General features: G+C 39.8%; 1 protein-coding gene across 1 annotated transcript in view; it reads right to left on the reverse strand.

The window, feature by feature from the left end:
• Window positions 1-317: 317 nt before the first annotated feature.
• Window positions 318-16,953, reverse strand: part of ARAP2 (ArfGAP with RhoGAP domain, ankyrin repeat and PH domain 2) — a 235,860-nt gene continuing 219,224 nt past the window's right edge. Inside the window, exons 32-33 of the mRNA XM_018561260.1 lie at window positions 7,273-7,395; window positions 318-698 (exon numbers count right to left, since the gene is read on the reverse strand). Coding sequence (XP_018416762.1) covers window positions 360-698; window positions 7,273-7,395 — 462 coding nt within the window. The 3' untranslated portion in view covers window positions 318-359. The remainder of the gene's footprint in view (window positions 699-7,272; window positions 7,396-16,953) is intronic.

The raw sequence follows: 16,953 nt of genomic DNA on the forward strand, positions 1-16,953 counted from the left end.
AGGCAGCTCAAGCAGAGTAGTGTCTTTGATGCCTTTGGTTTTAACAGCAAAAAAACTATTTACTTTTATCAAATCATCTCTCACCCAAAGTGATAAGACAGTCAGGCTGCTTTAATAAGTGATTTTTATTGATTTAGAGAGGAAGACAGAGTAGGACGGCTTGGAGGAAAAAAAAACTAATGAATCCTTAGTATATACTTAATTTTATATCCACTTACTGTTTTCATTTACTTAACAGTTTGTGGAGTACAAAATTGTAATTTTCACATTCTGTATTGCTTGAAATCAAATTGATATAAGCAGGAATTTCCCTTTAATTGATAGTATATACGCCATGTTATAATTGAAGTTGCTTTGCTTTATACACATTCATTCTGGTCTTTTCTGCTTTTGCGAAGAACTAGGTTTAGCTCCTTGATAACATTCTGTGGCAGTTGTACGTTTGCTGACAGCTTTTTATTCAGCTGATCAGTGGGATTGTGTAGTCTCTTGACATCTATTGTGTCTAGTTCTTTTGTGTCACCACTGTAATTCTCAGGACTGTCAAGGTCAACCAAACTGTAGTGTTTCTTCTGGCTCATAAGCCTTTCTTCTTTATTGTCAAAAACCTCTGCTATCATAGACATCCTCTGCTGCACTGCGTTGGTGAGTTCTTTCTTGGATATTGCAGGTCTCACTTTTCGCCTTGTTTTTTCAGACTATTGAATGATAAAACAGATTGCACATAAATAAATCATGTAGACTGTTTGGGCATCACCAGTGTATATAAGAAAACAAACAGGGAATCTACAGCACAGTGTATCTCTAAAATGTGTTTAAGACATGTTGAATTAATCCCTGTATGTCAACTAGTTAAATGGACCCTACTTGTATTTTTTTCTAGCAGCCGTTCCTTGGTTTGCCAGTGTCCCTCTTCCTATATAGTTACTTTATCCTTGACAGTCAGACTCATTTTCTGATCCTGAAATTATTTCTTTAGTACTCTTAAACTGTATCCAAACCCAGAAACGTAATATATTGAAGCCTAACAGTCATTAGATGTGTCTGCATTTTTTTTCCAAATAGTAAAGTATATCACCAACGCACGAACGTAAAATTTTCAATGAGTGGTCATTTTATTGATGTACACACATATCGTCATAAAGCAACATTTTGGGGCCACTCAGGGTCCCTTCATCAGGCATGACTGATGAAGAGACCCTGATTGGCCCTTAAACATTGCTTTATGACGAGATGTGTGCACATCAATAAAATGACCACTTGTTGAAAATTTTACTTTGGTGATATACTTTACTATTTGGATTTGAAGTGGTGCCATCCACTATCACTGCAGCACCCACCTTAAAAGGGACATACATAGTAAGCAGTGGGGTGGGGACATCTTTGGAGCTTGCATTTTTTCTATCCCTTTATGTTCACCTGGTTATCCTGCCAGTAACACACTTCCTGCCCTAGGATGACAAACCTTGCCCACCTTACTTTACCTATGAATGAGCAGCATTGTCTCCCTAGGGCAGGACAACAGAACTGCTCTTCCCCTCCACGTCTTTATAACATAGGGGATGTTCTGTAGTCCACAGAGGCAAAACCTTTTTGACTGTAGTCCACAGAGAAAACCATGAACAATGCTAATTATTAAAAGTCAGTAGACAAAGAGAGCAAATAGAGAAAGCTATTAGTTGCCAAGAATTATGGCAGAAGCAACAGTTTTTTGTGCACTTTACAGATGTAAAAAAATTCTTCAATAAGATATTTCCCATTAGTATTTAGGACAAACAAAAGGAGCAAATAAGAAAAGTTAAAGTGATATTAAAGTCAAAGGGTTTTTAAGCTATTTCAAATGCTGATGTATACAATTAAATTATTAAAAGTGTTACTTTCCTGCAGAATCAGCTGTTCTTCTGAGCACTGGCCCTGATGTCCTGTTTTAGGGGGGCTCTTTTTCCTTGCAGGGTCCTATGGAGCCACCCTTGTGTGTAGGTAGTAGATTGACAGCTGCTGGAGTTTGTGCTCTCTCTCGTGATCTTGTAATGGACAGGAAGTTTAGGCACACTGAGCTGAGAGAGTTGGAGCCAGCTATTCAGAAACATGATGACTGTAAGTGTGTGGACAAAAATGTAAATAAATACTTTGCTGGGCAATGCATATTGTTTTTTTCTTGATTCATTATTGAAAAAGAAGTAATACTGCTTTAATTGTTAGCCCAGCTCCATCCAAACATTCATGAGAATAACAGTTGTCACCGGAAAACAAGTATTTTGCTTCAGTCTGTGCCTCCACTAGAGAGAGTAAACGTCACTTCCTGTCCCCACAGAAAACAAAGCCGGAAAAGCTCCCTAATGGGGATACTCTAAACACTTAATCCACTCAAAACTAATGCATCTGATATGGCACACTATCAGAGCTGTAGGTACTTCTATCACCAGTCTGATATACAATGTTACATATAACAGAGTTAAAATGATTACATGCATTTATACACTCACTGGCCCCTTTATTAAGTACACCTGTTCAACTGCTTTTTTTTCCATATACATTTTTTATTGAAGTTAAAATACAAGAAAGTGACAGGGTAAGTTAAAGCATATTCACAGTACTCCAATGTACATACAGTATTAACATTGCATTTATGAATCGTATCCTGGAATTTGGCGACCTCTACCGCAGAGGGTTGACAGACGGGCTAAGTTTACGCTTTCAGGTGTGCAGATGATTGTTTCAGTAAGTATTACAAATAAGTAGTTGGAATGCAGAGGTCGCAGACCTCTTCCTGGGACGTCTGGTGTTAAGGGGGTAAGAGTAACCCGTTAAGGGTGTGCGGCAGTTCAGCGTGGTGGTAGAAGTGTGTTTTCCAGGTTTCGATGTACAATATGGCTGGAGTACAAATGATGACATAGAGGGTGAAGATCAAGGGAGAACAGTGAGGGATGAAGGAGAAGAGGGGTGAAAAGAAAAGGGTGAGGAACGTCAGGCTGCGAGCGGGAAAAGGGTTGGTGCTATAAGACTAATATAGTGCTCCCCCATCATAAGGTAAGGAGGTGATGGCTGATGTCAGGGGGTGTAAACATGTCAATCCAGGGGGACCATATTTTCTCAAATTTCTGCATAGTGTTTTCCTTCTGAGCTGTTCAACTGCTTTTTAACGTAAATATCTATAAGCCAATCACATAGCAGCAACTCAATGCATTTAGGCATGTAGACAAGACATGGTTAAAAGGATCTGTTGAAGTTCAAACCGAGCATCAGAATGGTGATGAACGGTGATTTCAGAGACTTTGAACATGGCATGTTGTTGGTGCCAGACGGGCTGATCTGAGTATTTCAGAAACTGCTGATCTACTGGGACTTTCACGCACAACCATCTCTAGAGATTGCAGAGAATAATCAGAAAAAAAGAAAATATCCAGTGAGCGGCAGCTCTCTAGGCAGAAATGCCTTGTTGAGGTCCAAGAAGAATGGCCTGATTGGTTCAAACTGATAGAAAGGCAACACCAACTCAAATAACCACTCGTTACAATCGAGGTATGCAGAAGAGCATTTCTGAATGCACAACACATCAAACTTTGAAGCAGATGGGCTACAGCAGCAGTAGACCACACCGGATGCCTCTCCTGCCAAATAAGAACAGGAAACTGAGGCTACAATTCAAAAGGGCTCACCAAAATTTAATAGAAGATTGGAAAAATGTTGCCTGGTCTGATGACTCTCGATTTCTGATGCAACATTAGGATGGCAGGGTCAGAATTTGGCGTAAACAACATAAAAACATGGATCTATATTTCTTTGTATCAATGGTTCATGCTGGCAGGCAGTGTAAGGGTGTGGGGGATATTTTTTGGCACACTTTGGGCCTCTAATACCAACTGAGAATCATTTAAATGCCACAGCCTACCAGAGCATAGTTATTGACCATGCCCATCCCTTTATGAACACAGTGTACCCATCTTCTGATGGCTACTTCAAGCAGGATAACATGCCATGTCACAAAGCTAAAATCATCTCAGACTGGTTTCTTGAACATGATAATGAGTTCATTGTGCTCAAATGGCCTCCACAGTCACCAGATCTCAATTTAATAGAGCACTTTTGGGATGTGCTGAAATGGGAAATTCACATCATGGATGTGCAGCTGACAAATCTGCAGAAACTGCGTGATATTATCATGTCAATATGGACCAAACTCTCTACGTCCCTGTTTACTAGACATGTGCAATTCGTTTTGGAAATATGTGTTTTTCGGACGAATTTTCTTTAATAACAGAAATAACGAATGAAAATTAATCCGAATTTCCGAAAATGACATTTTGGACGTTAGTGGTAGTCTGTGCGAATTTACGTTTGTGGACGAATTTTCTTTGCAGCAAAGTGTCTTTCCTGTCACTTTGCTGCAACAAAACGAACGAAACGAACATTTGTACAGACTACCGCTAACTAATGTCGTCCGAATCCCGAAAGTAATTGAAACTAATTGACTTTCGGACCCAGATCACAAAAAACGAAATAACGCAAAATCTGAATCAAAACGAAACATTACACATTTTTTGCCACTGCACATGTCTACTGTTCACACATTGCCATTACACAAACGTGTACCAAAGCGCATGTTTTGGTGCATGCTCATGCAACACATTCAAAGCATGTGCTTGCAGTGCCATTACTGTTAATGGCACCCCAAATGCAGCCAGAAAAAAACACATGTTTTTCCCCACATGTGGATGCATGACAATTGCACACAACTGCATGGGATAAAAAGCAGAAAGCTTGCAGATGACAATGTTGCATGAGCTACTTTTCCACAAGTGTCATGCTTGAAGCTGCCCATTAATTAAATGGGGTGGCATGTGACAATGGCGGCAAAAATGCACACGTATGCATGTGAACATGCACAAACGTGCATTCATGTGCATAAATGCATTGCTGGGTGTGAATTGGATCTAAGGAATGTTTCTAGCTTCTTGTTGAATCTATGCCATAAAGAATGAAGGCATAGAAGGCAGTTCTACAGACAAATTGGGGTACTAACAAGGTGTACCTAATGAAGTAGCTAGTGAGTGTATATATCTCATTTACTGGTACATAGTGATGGGGCGAACACCCCCAGGTTCGGTTCATATTCGAACACCTGAACGGCTGAAAAGTTTGAATACGAACTTGAACCTAATGCAAGTCAATAGGGATCGAACTTTTGAACATGATTGTCCCCTTTAAAAGGGCTTATATGCAAGTTATTGGTCATAAAAGGTGTATGGGGGTCCGGGTACTGTTCTGGGGACAGGAATCAATGAAAAAAACAAACAAAAAAAATACAGTTTTTACAGGAGCAGTGATTTTAACATCACTTAAAGGGTAAGTAAAAAAAAATATTGTGCCTGGTGGTATACCCTTAATCTGCCTGTGAAGTGGCGGATCTGTAGGATGTATAGAACCTGCTGCAGCAAAACTGACATTTCTAAAAAAAAAAATGACATTTCTTTTTTTACTCTTAAAGTGTGCACTTCCCCCTCCCAAACAAAACCAGACCCTTTAGGTCTGGTAGGAATGTTAGGAGGGACCATTTTTTTTAAAAAAAGCGTAGAGTTCCCCCTAAAAGTCATACCAGACCCTTAACGTCTGGTAGGAATATTTAGGAGGGACCCATGTACAAAAAAAAGTGTGTGTGGTTCCCCCTCAAAGTCATACCAGGCCAGGTAGGAATAGTGAGGAGGGACACCATGTAAAAAAAAGTGTGTGGGGTTCCCCCTTAAAGTCATTCCAGGGCCTTAAGGTCTGGTAGGAATTTAAAGGAGGAACCCTGTTTGGGGGGGAAATGTGGGGTCCCCCCTAAAATTCCATACCAGACCCTTGATCCGAGCATAGGCCTGGCAGGGCCGAAAGGGGGGGGGTGAGCGCCCCACTCCCTCCCACACCTGGCCACATGCCCACAGCACTGGGAGGGTGTCCCCATGCCGATGGGGACAAGGACCTCGTTCCCACAACCCTGACCCGGTGGTTGTGGGGGTCTGCGGGCAAGGGGGCTTATTTGCATTGGGGTACCCTTTTATTTAAGGGGGCACCCAGATGCCGCCCCCTCCCTTGTGAATGAGTAACAGGTACTTGTACCCCTACCCATTCACTAAAGGGTTAAATAAAATAGTTATTAAAAAGTCCAGACTTTTGATAAAAGAGACATGTTTTTGACAAGTCTTTTATTTAAAAAAAATGGATCCACCGACGTAATCCAGGGTCAATCACGGTGTCCAGCGTTGTCCACAACGACGCCGAAATAAAAAAAAACTATAAAAATAAATAGAAATAATAATTAAAAAAAACAACTGACGACCGCTGTCCTGTCCACTCCCTGCCGACTTCCGCCACATAATGGCATTTTGACAGATGGCGTCAAAACATAAACAATTGGGCGGAGCTAGTGGTGACAAATTGTGTAGTTTGCCGGCATCTGATAGGCGAGACATGATTGGGCAGAGTCATCATGACTTTGCCCAATCATTGCTTCAAATGAGTACTGAGCCTTGATTGGGCAAAGTCTTGCACCTGACCCGTGGTCAGGTGCAAGTCTTTAACTAATTAGAGCTTCAGAGGGCTCTTTGCAGTATGGGATATTGCGCGGTCGAACAGACCGCGAACATCCCATAAAGTTTGGCGTTCGGCAAACGCTCGAACGGCCAATGTTCGACTCGAACTCATGTTCGAATCGAACTGGCGGACCATCCCTACTTGTACAGAGCCAGCGAGTACTAAATAAATCAAATATTATATGAGTAAACTGTCAATACAATTTTATTATAATTAAATATTGACAAAAATAGCTAGCAATGAAATGTCCATTATCGTATCACAAGTACACAATGGCTTGCAACAATGTTCTACAATTAATATAATTACAGTTCAATTCACAAGAGCTTCCTTGGATTTGAACCTCTAATGCAGCTGCAAGGATTAACAAACTGTTTGAATGCCAGGTTTCAAAACTATCTCAATAAATATATACTACATTTTGTTTTGACTATTTGCTTGACCCAGCCTATAATTATTACAGATTCTGAAGTTGTTAACCCAGACACAACAAGAATTATGTTAATAATTTTTTCCACACAAGAGCTACTTGTCATTCAGAATAAAACAGAACACTGTTTAATCTTAAGCACTTAATTAATATTATTATCCTCACTAACTTATATGTAGTGTAATTTAGTGTATTGCTGTTACTAAGTACATAATTATTTGGACACAGCTATAAAACAAAAGCTTGAATATGTAAAATATCAAGTTTACCATTGGCATAGGCTGAATTTCGGTAGTGTCCTTCAACTTGTTTCCATGCAATCCTCTCATTTGTAGGCTTTTTACTGTTAGCATTTGTTCAGTTTTTCTTCTTGGAAGAAACTCACCAGCACACTGTATAAAGCATTTTAAATATATATCAATATGTTGATTTCATAAAAGTAGTCTCAAACTGCATACATATTTATTTACAGTTTATCTCTACCAATTGTTTATGCTGAACTAAAAAAACAAAAACAAATAACTAGGTATGCGTGTGTTAATCATTTGTGGACATTGGGCATACTAAACATACCCAGAAAATTAATTGAGGTACACAGGGCATACGTAGTTCCCCTCCCTTGCACTGTCCAAAATTCCAGACTGTCAAAATGACAGAAGGGAGTTGCTGTGTAAATACAGTAGTTGTGGAAGCAGCTACTGTCAAAAAAACAGACTAACACAGTAATTTTTTATTTTTTTGTAAATTATTATTTATTTATCCAATTTTCAATTTTCAATAGAAACCATAACGTCACAAAGTCATTTTTTAACACTGTTCAGAAATAAATAGATACAAAGTAACATTGTTATCTTTTGTATCTACTTTGTTTCAATTATCTGCAGTTTAAATAAATGAGCTTCCATCTGCATATGATGTCAGTTAAAGCCACTCTAGTTTATCCTAATCAGCTGTAGTTATCTCCTAAAGGTGGCCATACACTATGGGGGTTATTCACAAAAGCAGCCGAGTAATCCAACCGAAGTGAAGTGAGCCGAACTACGTTCGGCTATTCACTTCAGTCTTGTACGGGTGATTTCAGCCGCACATCAGCTAAAATCAGCTGTATCGGCTGCTTGCAGCTGTCTTCGGTCAGCCTAACATGCTATGCATGTTCGGCTGAGCCAAAGTGCAGAAGGACTTTGACTCAGCCAATCCAACATTTGGATCGGCTGAGCTGAAGCTCCGGCAGTGGATGAATAGCCAAATGCAGATGAGCGAGGTACCAAGCAAAATAGAAAACCAGTGAAAATAATGAAAAAAAAAGTTGAAAAATATTTTTAAAAAGTAGGAAAATTAAAAAATAAATAAAAACATTTTAAAGAAAATGTAAATAAAAAAAACCATAGCACGCCGACCCGACTGCATGCGATGGACTCCCACCGCATAATAAAGTATCTGACAGATGCTGGCAAAAGAAAAACAATTGTTTTTTTATTGGCACGCACCTGACAGAGTCTTCTAGCAGGTCCAGGCTAACGAATAACAACTGAGCTGTGCCGGCCATGATATCATGGCCGGCTCCGCCCAGATGTTATTGTTTAATGACATATCACCATCCCCAGGTCATTTGGGATGCTGATCTGTCATTACAACTGGGCGGAGTTCGACTGAACGAAGGGCAAAGGCGGCCAAAGCGAGCCGAAGGATCAGCCAAAGCTATTATTATTATTTCCATTGCGCTACGGCTGGATTCTTCGGCTCTTTGGAGAATAACCCCTATGCGATTTTCCTTCAGAGATAGTACACAAACGGTCTTTTAGATGTTATTTGAACAGTTGATGGTACATCACCAATTTTCATTTTTGACATTGTGATCGAAAAAATTTCGATTGGTCAAGTTGGAAAATTTTTCTCTGACCAAATGAAAATCGATGAAGCAGTGGGGTTTTCATTCATCAAAGATCGTAGCAAGAACACAGCACATGCGCAAAACAAAATGATTTCCAATGTGCATCAAAAAATTGGTTGGTTAGTATGGCTAACAAACGATTTCTGAAATCGACATTTGTCTATGCTTGATGGGGTATTTGAGCTATAAGTAAGTGCTGGTTCACACCTGGGCATTTTTCAGCGCTGATCGAAGCACAGAAAAACGCTTAACATTTGAAATCCCATGCATTCCTATGGGCCTGGTTCCCACCTGGGCATATTTTAGCATGTTTTGTTGCGCTGAAAAACGCCCTACGTGCAAAAAAGTACATGAGCTTCTTTTTGGCAGATTTCAGCGCTGATTCTGCCAGACTTCAATGGAAACACCCTTAAAAGGGCATTTGCACATTTTCATGTGGAAAAAATGCTCGTTTGTACGCACGTTTTTCACATGCAAACAGGCACACAGGGCTTCTAGTGATTTCAAAAATGCGCGTAAAATGCACGTTTCAATGAACACAAAAACGCACAAAAAAGTGCATAAACGCAAGGAAAAAAACGCGCGTAAAAAGGGCATAAAACACGCATAGAAAAGACGCCCATGTGTGAACCCATACTAATCCAACGATGGTATGTGGAAGAAATTTCAGACTGAAAATCTACTGGTGTATGGCCACCTTTATTCCCCTTGTCACCTTAGCTATTATTTTCCTGCTTTTTTTGTTTCTATTTATCTAAACATTAATAGTTAAACTTTTTTCTTTGTATTCATTTTATTAATTCTTAAATTTCTTAAATAACTTTGCAATGCTTTGTAGCAGAATCATAATTTAGGTGTCATTTTAAATATGACAAATTATAAATATAATTTACAGTTTATCTACAGCAACATATTTTTTTGAAAACTAGTACTGATCAAAGTAGAAAAAAAAAGAGAGGACCTCATTAGCATGCTGCTTCTCCTTCCCTGTGCAGTCACAGGCTGTAGGCAGGAAAAAACCTAGGGACAAGACTCAACTGTGGTAGAGCCCAGGCTTGCTGTGCTATGTGGAAAAATGGTCAAAAACTCAGGAGTGAATACAGAGAGATAAAAATCATTTGGCGGGTGCAACAGCATTCATATATGTATTTCATCTGTGTATTTAGCTGTTTGCCTATTGTTCTGCTCTAAGATTCTAAAATAAACATAATAGGGCTGAATTTGTGAAGAAGTGAGCTGTGTTCACTTCAAATGTCCCATCATTTGATTGATCAGACTCTTTTATTTTTAATTTTATTATTTCCCTGCACATAATTAGATGTTAGAAATATCACATTCCACCTTATTAAATATGGTCCATTATCACTTTAACGAGCCTAACCACTCTTCCATATGTTTCACACTTTAGTAAATCAAGCTTACAACAGATGGTCCTGTGAGTTTCCTGCACACTTTTTACATTTACTGGTGTTAGATTTGAGAAACTCATCCTATAAAAATCAAGAGTAAAGCACTGACTGACAGATTATACTATTCCAACTGTTGGCTTAGGATGGCAAGTAGGCAGATGAAAAACAAATGATAATAAAAAATAACGAAATGCAAGAGCTCTGATGTGACCATTATTTAAAGTAAACTAGTCTACAGTATATGAAACCATTAGAAATTGGTTGCAGGTTTAAGTTACATAGGCAGCACAGCACAGTAGTCCATTATAGGCCGTCTGCAGCCATCAGCAGTCTTATAACTAAAAACATTATGCAGTTGATTGATTGATTGATTTGTGCGATCAATCACTACAAATCCATCCATCCTCTGATCCACAACTGAACTGATGCACTCCTAAGCGATTGTGAACACGGCAGTATGAATCACCTACCCCTTACTTTTAACAAATATTGGCAGATATGAGCCCATCTATACAAATTCAGTTTGTCTTCAACCTGTGATTAATTTGGTAGATTCAAGTGGATTGTCATTATGTAGATGGGAAAAACACAAGAGTTGGCCTGTTGCCAGTCGATATGTTTTTCAATGGATTAATTAACACTACTACTTCCTGATAAAAAAAGGGCTGTGTGCTTTGATTTACAGGCTTCTCCCAAAGTCCATCAATAGGAATAGTTAATGAAACTGCACAGTGTCTATGTTTGCATGTGTATTTGTATTTCTCTTGTCTACACAGTCCAATCTGTAAAGTGACACTAAACTCATGAGTTAAATCTTAAAAATACATTAAATTGCCTTAACTAGGAACAAAACTGTATCTTATTTGTGTATCACTCACCTGTAGATTCTCAAATCATCTCTGAATTGGTGCTGACACTGTTCTTTCTTTTGCAGGGTGGCTACTTTTGTTCCCCGTGGTCCCTGTGTGTGTTGTAAAGTAGTCACCTCTCCAAGCTCACTCCTGTGATGAACTACAGTCTCACATTTAATTTACTAATTTGTATTGAGATTGTAGTCCATCACAGGAGTGAGCTTGGAGTGGTGGATTCTTTACAACACACACAGGGACCATGGGGAACAAAAGTAGCCACCCTCTAGAAGGAAGGACAGTGTCAGCACCAATTCAGAGATGATTTGAGGATCTACAGCTGAGTGATACACAAATACGATTTTTTTAAATAGTTAAAGTAACATTAAAGGCTCGTTTTTTCCCCCCATGCTGCTTTAAGTACTTACCTTATATGATGCCTTTTGATGTGAAAATCTTGTTCCTTCCACTCGTTTCCAGCAGTCCACTTGGCACTGGTGCTGCTCTCTGATCCAGCGCAGACTCCTATTTCTTCCTGTGTCCCACGGAGTCTACCCTGCATGCACGCTCCCGGCTGCATGCATTCACTTACACTGTGTCACTCCTCCTTTCCCCTCCGGTGATATCAAGAGCGCATGTGCCCGCACACATCATGATCCTGCACGGCTGTTCAGGAAGCTGTGTTCTGCAGCCGGAGGCGAGTGGCGCAGACACAGGTAAGTTATTACATATTTGGCCACTTTTTTGTTTTTTAAATGTTGGGGCATGTATCTACTATATATCTACTGCTTGTTAGCAATAGATATATGTTTAACAATGGAGACTTTAGTACCACTTTAAGGTACTTGCATTTTTAAGATTTAATTCATGAGTTCAGTCTCACTTTAAGGCAGAAATAAAAGTCCACTCATTAGTCTGGTCAAGTGTTCCATATAGAATTATTAAACATGCTTTTAATGTAGCTAGTATCAATAATTAAAACTGTATTTACATGATCTACTCATGGTTTTCTATACAGAAGGATGTGAGAGGAATCAGCAACCATTAAGGCTCTACTGTTTTGCATGATGTCATCGGTCTTACACTTAAAGATTTCTGACAAGCAGGGAGGACAGAATAAGCATTATAGTACTAATTCTGTCTTTCCTGCTTGTCAGCAATCTCCAAGTGTAAGACTGATGACATTTTGCAATGCAATATTATGCATTATCCAGCCTGGGTGGTAACCATTGCTCCCTCCATAGATACAGTACAGGAGAGACCTTAGCTACCTATGGAAAGGAATTGTGTTAATCCTGGTTTTGCGTCCTGGTGGAAAGAGTGCTATTAAATTTAGTGTTTATCAGATTGTATGTGGTCTGATACTAATTTGTAGTTTGGTCCCTGTGGTTTTCCCCCTAAACAATCTATCAATGCTTGTCATCTGTCTGCTGCCAGAGGTACTGTAGGATGTGCCCCGGTGATAGAACAAAACAGCCAATGGGATTGCTAGGAGCAGATATCCCTCCCCAGCCAATCACTGTTGAATGATCGCCCGTGCTGTATGCTGGGGAGGAGATAAATACTTGGGGTGGTCAAGTGAATGCTCTCTTCCACCCCCAGGCCCTGCCTGCGGGGAGGCTGCGCTGGACTGCCTGAGCTGACCAGACCTCAAAGCCTGGGGACTAGCCTTGGAATCACCCTGGAGCCTGGTGGTAGCAGGTCCAGTGGTGGCTGATGCTAAAGACAAGGATGAGTAACTTTTACCTCAAGTAATGCAGTGTTAGGTGTTTGACCTGCTGTGCATGGAAGCTGCAACCACACACTCTCTACATCTGCCTGGATGATCCTGACCCTCCTATACCTCTCTCCCTGAAGTTCTTCAATAAATGTTTCAAGCATCATAACCACGGACTGTGTCTCACTTCAATTGTTCAACAGAAGGGCGGTAAAGGCTGATGGGAAAAGTGAGCAACAATATCCCTAGACAATAAGAATCAGAGCTGTCATAACCCATAGCAACTGACCCTAGTCACTCAAGGTGTGCTGGTGTGCTGGGGATCCATAATAGAGGTTTCTTATAGAGGAAAGACAGGGAGACCCGTTAGTTCAGTTTATTGTAGATCACCCCTACAGAGCCACCGGTAGTGTTATCCTATATTGGGATAGCGCTGACCGGCAAGGGGGAGCACTACACTAGGATTACCGAATGAAAATAAGTACAAAGAAGCCTAAAAGAAATGCAGCCACCTCATCTAGGGACTTGTAAGCTGCGCAATTATATATGTATTTTGTTTTGTGGGTTAGATATGCTTTAATTGTCCAATTAGGAGGTTGTGGGTAGGTCAGTGACAAATTTGCAAAACTAAACTGCAGAGAGGAAATTATGTATTTGACCTGGTTATGCTGTCTGGCAGGAGTACCTGAAGACAAATATTTTGACAGATTAAAAAAACGTATACATATGTACTGCATCTTGTGTTCAGATTTAAAACATTAGGAAATTAGACTCAGAGCCCAAGATGTATTGGAATACCCAATCTTTAAAGTTCTCCTTATTTGTTTATTCTTTCAAACACCTTCCCTAGGCAGTGGGGCAAAAAGAATAATGCATCTTTGTATCCAACATATTCAGTACTATAAACTACTGTTAGTACTATTATGACAGTTCCTCTTTGACATGAAATGTAAATAAATCTCAGAAACACTAGGTTTATAAAACTTAAAGGGTTTCTAAACCCTCAGTTTTTTTTTTGCATATATCTGCTGCTAGCAAGCAGTAGATATATGCAAAAAGTTGTTTTTTTTAAAAACTTACTCCTGTCTTCACCGAGCTCCCGTACGAGAATCCGAAAACGCTCGGGCGGCTGCAAAGCATCCTGGGGCGGGCGCATGCGCAGTTTGGATTTTCGGCCGGGAGACGAGGAGAGACGCAAGGTAAGTCTATGGACGCGTGCACCCGCATGCACACACCGTGGGACAGGAAGTTCCAGCAAGGACAGAGGAGTCAGCGCTGGGTCGGACACCCGCCGCATCGCTGGAGAGAAGGCTGAAAAGGACAGGAAAGAAGAGGAAGATCGGATTAAGAGACATAATTTAAGGTAAGTGCTTTAATTAGCATTGGGGGAGGGGGGAAATGTATCCTTTAATGTCACTTTAATTTCAGAATTGATGGGGACATGCTCCATACAGCAGCTACACTAATGCAAATAATTTTCACTGTGCCATTTTTTCTTTTTGACATGGAGCTGTAGACAAATATATATAAAAAGATTACACTGAATTATTGTAACGTATTCTTCAGTTGAACTTCCAAGAAATGCCTATTCACTTTCGCTAGCTTTCTATTTAAAATATATAAAACTATAGAAAATCAACCATTTTTTGACTTGTTTAAGCTATATAGTTATTTTCTGATAGAAAAACAAATCACTGATTCCATTCTGGTGAGAAAAAGAGATAACATATAACATTGATTTATTTGTTTATTTTGCTTTCCACAAAAGTTGGGAATTAGTTTTATTAACATAATATTTTAGTAGCACGCCAACATTCTATTCCATAGATCTGTTTAGAGCCACAAGAGAAAAATATACAAATAATGTAAACCAGAAATAGCAGCTTTGTTGAATGCTCTGTCTGTCTGAAGCGAGTATGCAGTGAATACTGTATAGTTATGAACTACCAAAGCAAAGAAGAGGTGCCTCAAGGGAGTATTCAGCTTTTCCATATAATGCTGCAGAGGCAACGCTCATTTCAAAGACCTTACCAGATTCTGATATACAAATGTTCACTGTTTAATCTTAGGTTTTATTCCTATGAAGGTGTGCTTACTCCTAAGGAACTTCTGAGGTTCTTGGAGACCTTCTAAGGTTCTGATGAGTATGGACATCCATTTGTAAAACTTTGTTAAGGTCTTTGGTTATTGTTATTATGCTGTCTACGCCTTCTAAACTATACAACCTATGACTGAGCAGTGAGCACCTGGAACCATTTTTTGATTTGGAACTCTTGCATATCAGAAGGTCTGCCGGGGCATCAGTGTTGCCTCTGCTGCTTTGGTAGTCTTGTGTTCCTTATTCAATGCACACTCCCTTCAGTCTGTCAGGGCATTCAATAAAGCTATTTCTGTTTCTGGTGCAGAGTTTTATAGAGAAGCTGAATAATCCCTTGAGTTTTCTAAGAAATTCATTAAGGAATATTTAGGGGTTTATTTAAAGGGCTACTAAAAATCACAAGTAGGTTTATGCTAAAAAAAATGTTCAAAGGTTCACGGATAAATATGCAAGGACTAAGGCACACTTTTGTGATTTAGTGTATTTTGCTAGAAATAACATTCATTGTTAAGGATGTTTAAAACCTGGCCAATCAGCAAGCTTGGGGGCTTCCTGTTCATGCAGGGAGTGTTAATATTTATCTAAGGTACTTCCTGGCACATGATTCTTCCCTTCAGAGTCTTACTCTTAGAATATGCTTTTGTGACAATCTGTTTGTCATTACGCCTGTGGGCCGAAATGTGTTTGATGTTGCAGGAATCTGCCCTTCTGGATGGCCTTCTTAAATTTACTGGCTGCCATGGAGTCCTGATAGGTCCGGAGGAAGCAGAACTGTGGTTGTCACCCACGTGGAGGTGGTGGGTTATATAGTGAGGTAGAAAGCACAACAGGAACCTTTCTATTGCTATCCTGTCACACGTGAACATCAAGGAGCCACTTTTGAGTATAACTGTTCAGCCAGTAAAGTCCTGTGAAGGATGGAGGGACGCAGGCACCCAGAATGTTTCGAAGACCAGCAGAAGATCAAGAACTGTGCTTAGGTGAACTTGCAGGTATCCTGTGCTCCCTTCACCCTCCTTCACATCATCTTCATGCACATGTAGAAATAGATCTTCTTGATGGCACCCATCATACTAAGCATCTTGAGGACAAGAACTGCACCCTTAGAGGGATTTGCCTGGTGAGTGGGTTTGGGCATTTGTAATGTAGCTAATGAGTAGCCTGGTTACCTATGGTGCTACACAGGAATGGTGATGAACGATCATATTGAAGTTAACCCTGCAACTACCCCTGAGTAGGTTGAACATTGTTCAACCTACTCAGGGTTGTCGTTTTGAACCTTGAATGATCCCCAGTGATGAACCACCACTTATGTAATTAGTGTGAACTCAAATAAAGTTCGGCATATCTCCAAACCCACAAAGAAAGTATAAAGTGCTACTTGCAATAGTGTTTGTAATAAGTTTAGGCAGAATGTTGACACCCTCTATTTGGCACCTATACTCAATGAATAGTGCATTTTAGGAAGCCTGCTTGGTAGTGTGAGTCTGGTTGTGGTCTGGATTCCCTGTGGTGTTTTAGTGTGACAACATTGTCATTTTTTACTGTGTTTTTGGTCTTGTGGATGTCTATTTATCTATTTTGTAATAAAATTCTGATAGAAAAAAGTAAAAAAAATTATTAAACTTTTGCATAATGGCTGATATGTAACCATCTTTTTCCCACATTTGCAGATATTAATATTTCTGTGAGTTACATGCAGCTGCTGGTCACCATCCCACCTCTAGGTCTCACTCAATGTAAGTAGGTGAGTTTGCCAGAAGTTTTTTACTACAGTTTTTTTCAGATGAGGAAACCTGATCTCTCTATCTTGCTGGAGTTTTACTTTTATTTACAGGTCTCTTTTACATTTTGTGACTGGACATAAAAAGAAGCAGCACACTGATTAGTTCATCTCACATCTGCTCTCTCTGTCTACCAGCATGTTCCTTGCAAGGTAATACACCTGACTGGCTCCTTGTGTTGTTTCTCCTTCCTAATCTCTGGG

The sequence above is a fragment of the Nanorana parkeri genome, unplaced genomic scaffold, assembly GCF_000935625.1.
Source record: "Nanorana parkeri isolate BGI_ZX_2015 unplaced genomic scaffold, ASM93562v1 scaffold511, whole genome shotgun sequence".
In the NCBI taxonomy this organism is placed as follows: Eukaryota; Metazoa; Chordata; class Amphibia; order Anura; family Dicroglossidae; genus Nanorana; species Nanorana parkeri.